Here is a 9,916-nt window from a genome sequence, read left to right as displayed (position 1 = left end):
GCAATTAATTAAGATATTGTTACGTGTTGTGTGTTTTCTGCTACACGTTTTCCATAATTTAAGACGTGTTATAATATTCCCCACATTATTCCAAAAAGGTTCAAACCTCTCGGTCCTGTCAGTGAGAACTGGCTGCCCCGCCCAGAACAACACACACACACACACACACACACACACACACACACACACACACACACACACACACACACACACACACACACACACACACACACACACACACACACACACACACACACACACACACACACACACACACACACCACCACCGCCGCCAAGGCAGACTTATTTCAGGGGCGCCTAAAGCAAAGATAAATTCATAAACCCACCAATCTTAATTAAAAGGTAATTTTAATAACGTTATCTGGTCAAATAAAATTACATTTACAATTAAACGATTTAAAAGACACTTGTTTTCTTATATTAGTTTAGGTTTACAAAAAATATATACAGTAGACGCCACAGATATAATAGATTAAATATCTTTACATTAGGCCTGCAGTACAAATCGACAAAGCTATGGCCCATGGAGGCCACGGCTAATTTTCCCTCAGCAACGTGCAGGACTTTCTAAACGCCCTATCGTCAGGTTATCCGTGCATTTCAATCCAACAAAACAAGGTAAATATCAATAGCGAAAGGAAGCTTACTCCTCAGCCAGCATCATCCAGCCCCGAGAGTTGGAGGAAAGAGTGACAGCTCTTTGTTAGTGAGCAGGAATCAGCGGTGCTGGGAGAGAGGGGGGAACGCCTCCTACCAAATTATTCAAACTGGGCAGGCTTTGCTCTCTCTCACAAATAGGACACGGCTCTCGGATCCACGATTCAGTCCCAGACCTGACCTTCAAGCGTGCGGAGCCCGAGAGAGGGAGAGACCGAAAGAAAACACAACAACACATGCACACACAGAACGACACTCCTGCCCCGGTTCTGTACTCCACTGACTGACCCAGAGCCAGCTCCCAGACACACACGTCGTCGCACACTTTGGACTATATTTTTTTGGAGCGATTGACGACCAGGAGACGCGCTTGGTGTGCAGAAAAACACAGTCCTCAACCGCACAAAGTTATTTTTTTCTTCTTTGAGTTGAAGACTCTTTCCTCCGTTTCGGTTTCCTCGGCGGCTGCGGGGGGTTGATCTGAGAGTCTGGGTGCGTTGCGGTGCCTCCGAGCCCGTCGGACGCGCAGAGAGACCGAGGGGCTGTGGGGAGAGGAGAGAGCGAGGCGCGGGGCGGTATATGGAAGTGGTGGGCTGCAAGGCAGAGGTAGGCAGTCGCACGTTGCGCCCGGGACCCGGAGCTATGCTTTTCCACGGGATCTCCGGGGATCACATCCAAGGCATCATGGAGGAGATGGAGAGGCGGTCGAAGACAGACTCGCGCCTGGCAAAGGGTATGCAGCTCAACGGGAGAGACGCGGTAGGAAGCAAGCCCGGCTGTGTTTGGGTCCGTGGGGGTGACACCCGGGTGGATGTCACGGTGCGTTTGGGGAGGAAAACACCAATCTGTGTGAGGGTTCGTTTCAGCATACCGTTTTTTTAATCGACATATTTTAAATAACATATAGGCTACTGTCCTCCAGAATGTTCAGATCTCCCCCCTATATTGGAACAGGCCTGATCTGATGTTTGGATGTTTGTTTTAGCTATCTTTAAAAATATTTAAAGATAGCTAAAATAGGGATATGGGCCTCTACTTATACTCAGTTTGCAATATGAATCTAATAGTTAGAGATGGTCATATTGTGCCCATCAAAACTGGTAATTTGAAGGCTTCGTGACATCTTGTCATCTGATTTAATAGTTTTAAGATCAGCCCAATCTGAGTTATTGCTTTGCTTCCTTAACAAATACACTCAACTGATGTAATGTTTATTTTTGGATTTCTTAGTATGGGATTAATGTCACAATAATGTACTATTATAATAGGCTACTTATACTAGGTTTACTGCTACTGCTACTACTGCAGCTAGGCCTAATCCTACTACTACTACTATTATTAATAATAATAATATAACAAATAATAATAATAATATTAGCCTAATATACATTATAACAACAATCATTCAATCGTCATTATGATTATTATTATTATCATAATAATAATTATTATCATTATAGTGTTTTCTTAATTCTCTAGCAATTATTACCCTTGACATCATTTTTAGACCGGCTCGTTAAATGCTTTTATTTTAAAGTGTAACATCCGTATCTCCACAAACAATTAAGATATTACAACTTAGCTTTCACATGATCGCACTTTGACGCATCGCATATGTCCTGGTTCTGAAAGCCTGAACAATGTAGTAATTTCAAACGGCTGTCGAGGAGAAGCTTTGATTACGTTTCACTTTACATGCAGTGGACGAGGAGACGTCAAAGGGCCTTACTGCGTTTTGTGTAACTTATTTTTCGTGTAGGCCTATAATTATTATTATTAATTATATTTTAACATGACTGTCTAGAGGCCTCGTGTTGTTGTTTTGCATGGTGTGTCAGGTTTTATTTTTTATAGTTGATTTCCTCCATCCCCCCTCCAGACAATGCCCTCCATGAGCCCGGAGAAGCCGGCCCTGTGTGCCGGCTGCGGGGGTAAGATCTCGGACAGGTACTACCTCCTGGCCGTGGACAAGCAGTGGCACCTGCGCTGCCTCAAATGCTGTGAATGTAAGCTCGCGCTGGAGTCGGAGCTGACGTGCTTCGCCAAGGACGGCAGCATCTACTGCAAAGAGGATTACTACAGGTAACAACATTGATGGTGCTTTTTATATATTTGTTTTGGTTTTGTTTTATTAAACGAGGGCTTCATAAACTGCTACATTCTAAGGATACACCTAATTTACACGCCTATGTTAATTAAGCATTAATAGACGCACAGCCCTTTATAAATGCTTGGCCTTTTGAAGGCAGAATTATGCTATATTTTGAAACTAACACAACAAAATAAAAGCCTACAGCAAGAAAACAGCGTGCTGTCTAGAAGAAGGATTATTTTGGTAAAATACTTTCTTGTATCCCTGACTCATTAATGAATCAAACAGCCTTTTGAAGGCAGAATTATAAGAACTTTATTTTGAAACAACCACAAATAAAAATATACAGCAAGAAAACGCAGCGTGCTGACTAGATGAAGGATTAACTGAATAGCCCTAACACATGAATGAATTACACAGACAAACCACTATTTAAATTAAATAACTGAAAAATACAACATAAATCATTAATGTCGGTGTCAGCAGCACCCTAACGAGCGGCTCCTTGTTCCAGAAGGTTCTCCGTGCAGAGGTGCGCGCGCTGCCACCTCGGCATCTCCGCGTCGGAGATGGTGATGCGCGCGCGGGACTCCGTGTACCACCTGAGCTGCTTCACGTGCACCACGTGCAACAAGACGCTGTCCACGGGCGACCACTTCGGCATGAAGGACAACCTGGTGTACTGCCGGGGCCACTTCGAGACCGGGGGGGGCCCGGGGGCGGGGGACTACCACCCGCAGCTCAACTACGCCGAGCTCGCGGGCAAGGGCGGCGGCGGCCTCGCGCTGCCCTATTTTAACGGCGGCACCGGGACGGCCCAGAAGGGGCGGCCCCGCAAGAGGAAGAGCCCGGCCATGGGAATCGACATAGCCGGCTACAACACAGGTGAGGCACCGCTATCGGCACGAGGCCCGCTATAGTCTCACTCTGCTGTTGTTGCGACGCTGTCGCGAGGCGATGCCGCTGGTTGGCCGATCAATTAACCAATCAGAGAATCAAGAAATTACATCAATTAGGTGGTTTAAGGTAGCGTGTGTGTATTTCCGGTTTGACCGCGATGCACACATCCAAATGTTTTATTACGTGAGTACGGTTGTGTAACGGGTGGCCTACAGGTTGACTAGGCCGTAGGAAGAGGGAGTAGAAAGGAGGCAGTAGGAACTAGGAGGTAGGTGTCATAGTATTGTACAATTAAAGTAAAAGATCAAATAATCGAAAGCAAAAAGACCAAGAAACAAAAGCCAAAGGCTCCAGGCAGAGGGGAGCGTAGGGACATTTTACAGACCCCCCCCCCCCCCCTTTGCTTTGGAGGGGAGTTGGTCGAGGTCCGACCCCGGGGTCCAACCTCTATAATGACCGATAAATGAGGTCACGAGATATGAGGACCGGGTTTACAGGGCGCGCGTGCTGGGGCTGAAGGTAGCCCGGCCTTGTCGCGCGATCAACGCATTCCCGTCATTTCAACTTCCGCTAAATTGCGCGTCCACTTACGGATACTTAACGGATACAGTTAATTTTATTTTCTGTGAAATAGTTCTCAGGCATAGTTTTCTCGAACCGGTTCCCCGCCGCGCGCTTTTGTTCTCGCTCTGGGAGAATGAGCGCGCGCCTGAGCGGGTCCCCATTGTGTGTGCGGGGCTCCTGGGGCCCCTGAATGGTGAGGCGTAAGGCTGATGTGTGCGTTAATTGTTCTTCGTTAATTAGAGGTGACGTTGGAATCTACGCCCGGCCGGCCCTGGTCCCCGTTCTGCGGGGTCAGAGCGGTTCTCAGGGGCAGAGAGCCGGGGTCGGAGGGGCCTCTGGGCCGGTTCTCACCCGAAAGTAGTGCCACGGAAAACCTTTGTAAATAATGTGGAGAATGTGGACACGATTATATATTATAGGGCCGTGTTAGTGTTGTTAGGATGTTGGGGAGCAGTCAATACGACTGTTAAGGAGTAAGGCGGGATCTGGCCTTCAGTTTTTCATCCATAGATTAAAAACCATTAGAATAAATTGAAGCGAGCTGTGTTACAAAACATGTAACAGCCCGATGGTTCAGCCATTTATTGAACAAGTCTCTGCTGGCTTAGGTTGGTTTGTAGGTTTGAGGTTTTGAGGTTGAAAACCTTCATGTCGGCTCTACTGTAGTTTCTTGAATATAGGATATTCGTAAAACTTTAATTATTTGCTCAACAATTTTCGTGACACTGCTGGTTTGTTAAAGCATCTTAAAAAAACGCATTTTATATTACCACCGTCATTTTCTTAATTGTTTTAAATTGTATTATTTTGATCGCATTATGTCTGGGCCCTTTTACACTGGCGGTTAATGGCTCTGATGTAATCAGGTCATGTTTAGTCTTATTACGTCTCTGTTTGGACTCAGCTTCTCTTAGAGGAATTCTCGGCAGTAAAGGCAGGAAAAGTTCGACCAAAGCAGTGTGTTTTAATCCGTCTCAGGCCGGTGTTTCAGTGAGCGGGGAGGCCTGTTAAAGCCCAGTAAAGCTCCGTCTTTATGGCTGCAGAGACCCCTAGTGGGCGAAGCTCAAATTAAACATCTGGATGGAGACACGAAGAGCTCTGAAGCCGGCATTATTATCAATTTACAATCAATGGTTGACCATGTAAAAACTCAATGTTGTTATTTAGTGTATAAGAACACTTATTCAATAAAAAAAAAGTATATTTATAGGCTATAGAAATTGTACGCATACACAATTATGCAATTGTACACACACACACACACACACACACACACACACACACACACACACACACACACACACACACACACACACACACACACGTGTGTGTGTGTGTGTGTGTGTGTGTGTGTAGGCCTATATGTACAATACATTTGTGTATACGTGGAATCAACTAGGTCCAGTAAGCTTCAACCTTTTTTTATTTTATTCGCTGTTCTTAAATAAACGTAATGCATATTCACATTTTTTATTGCGGTTACATTATGTCGCCCAATAGCTGAATATCTCGGCGGCACACTTTACGACGTCTGTGTGACTCAGTGAATTTGATTGGTTAGTCTGCGGCAATTAATTAGGCCTCATCAATTAAACGTTCGACCACTCTCTGCGTATTGGTCCATCTGATGTCTGACGACATGCCGTCGTAAAAACAAAAAGAAAATGTTTGCATTTTTAAGACGACTTGTGAACATAGCTTTGTAAGAGGGCTTCCTTTTATGGGCCTTATAATAAAAAAGGGAATTGATAAAAGTCAAATTCGCAAACTAAAATATAAAATGGCGTTTGCATTTGGAAACTCTTGAAATCATGCTGGAGAATAGGCAGCAATAATTATTACCTTGCTATTCAATGTAAGACAATGCAGTGATATAATTATTCATTATGTAGAGCTAATACAGTTATGTATGTTTTCCATAATAGTTAACGTGGAAGCAACGTGGAAGCTAATTTAAACAATTCTGCAGAGAGTGCGGAATATGCATATATTTTACATTGAAGGCATTTCCAGAGTTAACGTATATAAATACTAAGCAAACATTTGGTAAATGAATCATGCAATTTATAAAAATATATGGTTTGGGCTTAAATGTCACTATATCTTTTGTCTTATTTTTCTTGATTTTAAAAGTAAAAATGTTATCCTTCTATTTGTATATAGTAAGCCTTTCAAATCTAAACATTGTATTTGCTGAACCTTGATGCTGTGTTTATAATGTAGTTCACTAAACGTTTCACCACAATCTCTTTACTGTCCAGTCTTTATTTCCTCTATACCGGCACCCATAATTACATTTAAATTTACGTTTAGGGCATTTAGCAGACGCTTTCAGCCAAAGCGACTTAAGATAAGTAGTAATTACACAGTAAATATCCTCAAAACTCCTGTCAAGCAAACCTGCTTCAAAAAACGCCTTACCGAAATGTAAATAATTGACATATCTCTGCCTCCATTATTCTGAATTAGGGTTCTTAATTTCAAATAACTTAATCAGTCCCACGCATTGCAATCTGTTTTAAAATTGAAAGGTAAAGACAAAATGAGTGGGGGAACAAGCCAGTCATTGTATAGCCCAAGAAGGTGTGTACGTGTGCCTGCATCACAAGTTGTGTGCGTGTGTGTGTCTGTGTCCGTGCATCGCGTTCAAAGTGTGTTTCCCTTTCCCTCAGGCTGCAACGAGAACGACGGCGATCACCTGGACCGCGATCAACAGTCCTACCCCCCGTCGCAGAAGACCAAGCGCATGCGGACCTCCTTCAAGCACCATCAGCTCCGCACCATGAAATCCTACTTCGCCATCAACCACAACCCAGACGCCAAGGACCTGAAACAGCTGGCCCAGAAAACAGGCCTCACCAAGCGAGTGTTGCAGGTAAGCCCCGTCTCAGCCTCCTCTTTAAAACCGCCACAGCATCACCTGTGTCCCCTTCCATCCCCATCACCCCCCCCCCCTTCCCCCTCCACCCCCCACCACCTCATTTGACTCCAAGAGTCACATGGTATAGTCACGCCCTTACTTTGATTTCCTTTTTTTGAAATTTGTTTTGCGTTTGTTTGTTTGGTCCATGAAGTCCCCAAAGGCACCCGGGTTTTATCTGCAACCCATTGTGGAGGTTTAGATTTTTTTTTACTTTGGATGGAAAGGGAGAGAGAATGAGTTTTTCATGTTTCTCTGGAGGGCAGACAGTAGTTAGAATTGAAGCGGACTGTTTTAAATGATGGTGTAGTTTAACGAAAAGAGTGCACTTTGTGTTCTGTGGTTCAAACCCTAAGGTGGACACAAATGAAAATACCACAAATTCGATTATTGTTTTTTAGAAGGACATGTGTTTCCATCCGCAATTTAAATCCATCTTCTTAGCAGCGTTGAGGATAAAACTAGTTCAATGTCGTCTCTTTAGCCCCAAATAATATGTAAACACAGTGACGATAAAAATGACATCGCATTATATACTTGAGGCCAGGGCACTTTTACATTTAAACTGTTGTTGATACATAAAGTATTGCCTATCTATCTATCCACCTAAAAAAAAAATGATTTGATACATACATTTTTTTTTCCTTTTAATTCACAAACAAAAAAGTAAAAGCCGCACTGGGATTGGTTTGCAGGTTTGGTTCCAAAACGCGAGGGCCAAATTCAGAAGGAACGTTTTGCGACAGGAGAATGGGGGTGTTGATAAGGCTGATGGCGCCTCCCTCCCGCCTCCCTCGTCCGACAGTGGGGCCATGACCCCCCCCTCCAGCGCGGCCACACTAACAGAACTGACAAATCCCTCTATCACGGTCGTGACCTCGGTCACCTCTAGTCTGGACAGCCACGATTCGGGGAGCCCGTCACAAACCACCTTGACAAACCTTTTCTAACAAAGCTATCTCTAGGAGACTCGATTTCTTGGTCCACTTTTTATTTATTACTTTTTTTTTTTTGTTTGTTTGTTGCATTTTAATTTTGGCTTTTTTTTTGTTTTTGTTTTTTTTTAACACCGACACCTTTAAAAGCATCTGGTGCTTCTTCGGAGAGCAGAGAGTGCAGTGCACCGTACACAGGAACAACCGACAACACGGGAAGCAGGAACAGCAGCGACCACATAAAAGGAGAGGGGATTCTTTGTAACATGCTCGACAGCCCGGCAGCCCGGCTGTGCACCACTTAGAGACGTGGAGATCTTTGTGTTTTTTTTTGCTGGGACGTTTTTTGGAAGTGGACGGCACTAGAAATGTTGGCTCTGAAGATTTTCATTGGAGAAAGCGCCCCCCCCCCCCCCCCCCCCCCCCCCCTAATCAGTATCTGGAAAAGTAGATAATTTTTGCTAAGTGAAATTGTAATTTGTACATTTTGATTTGACATATAAAATGACCCCATTCTTAAACGCAATTAATTGGAGAAATATGAATTCACATTTGTTTTATCCCCAGAAATCTGTATTTATATGCACTATGTACGCACTATCCAACTTAGAGATAAATCTTTTTTTTTGTTATGCTTTCATTCTTTGTTTTTTTTCTGGAAATCTTTTTTTTTAAATCCAACTGTAGAATGTTTCTAAGGCTAATTTACAGAAAGAAAAAAAAAGGCTTTAATAATTGCAGAATGTCTATAAGTCTGAGTTGGAGGGCTTGGATTGTAATCGGGATATCACACGCAAATCAACAAGTAATTACATCCAAAACATTCACGCTAAATGCTAAAGACGCAAACGTACATTGTGGTGTCGGACCGCCACACCACTACTGTGATACTGAGAGAACGGAGTCGTGTTCTGTACAGTGATAACTGTTTAACATGTCATGCGGTCTTACTGTCTGACCATTAGGAATCTGATTGGCTCCTCAGCACGGTTGTAAATGATTGTTTTTCTCTTCCTGGTGGAGCACTTTTTAAAGATGTGTTGGCTGCCTAGACGAACAGTCCGACGGATCCAACACTGAACATGTCGATAGAGCTACAGATAGATTCAATCCACGCTGACAATACACTGCCTGATGAAAAAGTGCATTATTGTTATGATCATGTTGCTCAGGGTAACGCTGTGTTTTTATAAAAAGGGAAAAGGTGTGTGTGTGGGTGTGGTGTATGTGTGTGTGGGAGTGTATTTGTGTGGGTTTGTGTGTGTGTGTGTGTGAGAGCAGGTGTGCGTGAAGGAGGTTAAAGGTTAAGATGCTGCAGTGTTGCGGATCTTAGAGCTGAACGAGAGATTGAAATGACCTCAGAGAGGTGGAGTCCCATTAAGTAAACAGTAAGAACCAGTAAGCCAGAGGGAAACCATTGTCCATTTCGGCCATCTTTCTACTTTCTTTAACAACGCTTGTCACCGAACAGACCAAAACGAAAGCTCAACAAACAACCAACAAAACAAACAAACAAATATCCGTCAACTCGTTGGAAGTTGGATGAAAAAATAGGGCGTATTCCAACGAGGCTAGATGCATTTCATTTTAAGTGTCACAGTTTGTTCTATTGTAGAACAAAGCGGTACTCTAGATCTACTTAAGTAGACGCTTAACTCAGTTCTACTATGTGCCTTATGCTATAACCTTGGAGAAAGTTTGTGAAATTCAGGATCTATGTGTTCTTTGTTAACTGGTTCACATCCTTTTGACGCCTCACTAGTTTTGTACTGTTTTTGCATCTTATTTCTGAAGATCTTTTTATGGTGTATTCTGTTTAAAAAATAA

At 43.4% G+C, this 9,916-nt stretch overlaps 1 protein-coding gene across 8 annotated transcripts in view; it reads left to right on the top strand.

The window, feature by feature from the left end:
- Positions 1 to 791: 791 nt before the first annotated feature.
- The window catches only part of lhx9 (LIM homeobox 9), a 10,512-nt gene continuing 1,387 nt past the window's right edge, over positions 792 to 9,916 (top strand). The window contains exons 1-5 of one of the 8 annotated variants that reach the window (XM_060066632.1): positions 792 to 1,533; positions 2,558 to 2,760; positions 3,288 to 3,655; positions 6,907 to 7,109; positions 7,850 to 8,219. In XM_060066632.1, the coding sequence (XP_059922615.1) occupies positions 1,258 to 1,533; positions 2,558 to 2,760; positions 3,288 to 3,655; positions 6,907 to 7,109; positions 7,850 to 8,104 (1,305 nt within the window). In that variant the 5' untranslated portion in view covers positions 792 to 1,257 and the 3' untranslated portion in view covers positions 8,105 to 8,219. Of the gene's footprint in view, positions 1,534 to 2,557; positions 2,761 to 3,284; positions 3,656 to 6,906; positions 7,110 to 7,849; positions 8,220 to 8,239 lie in introns of those variants that run through there. The other 7 variants (XM_060066636.1, XM_060066633.1, XM_060066631.1 and 4 more) reach the window with 7 other exon arrangements.

The sequence above is a fragment of the Gadus macrocephalus genome, chromosome 12 (assembly GCF_031168955.1).
Source record: "Gadus macrocephalus chromosome 12, ASM3116895v1".
In the NCBI taxonomy this organism is placed as follows: Eukaryota; Metazoa; Chordata; class Actinopteri; order Gadiformes; family Gadidae; genus Gadus; species Gadus macrocephalus.
The sequence above is the reverse complement of the archived record's forward strand: the minus strand, read 5'-3'. Positions and strand labels throughout refer to the sequence as shown.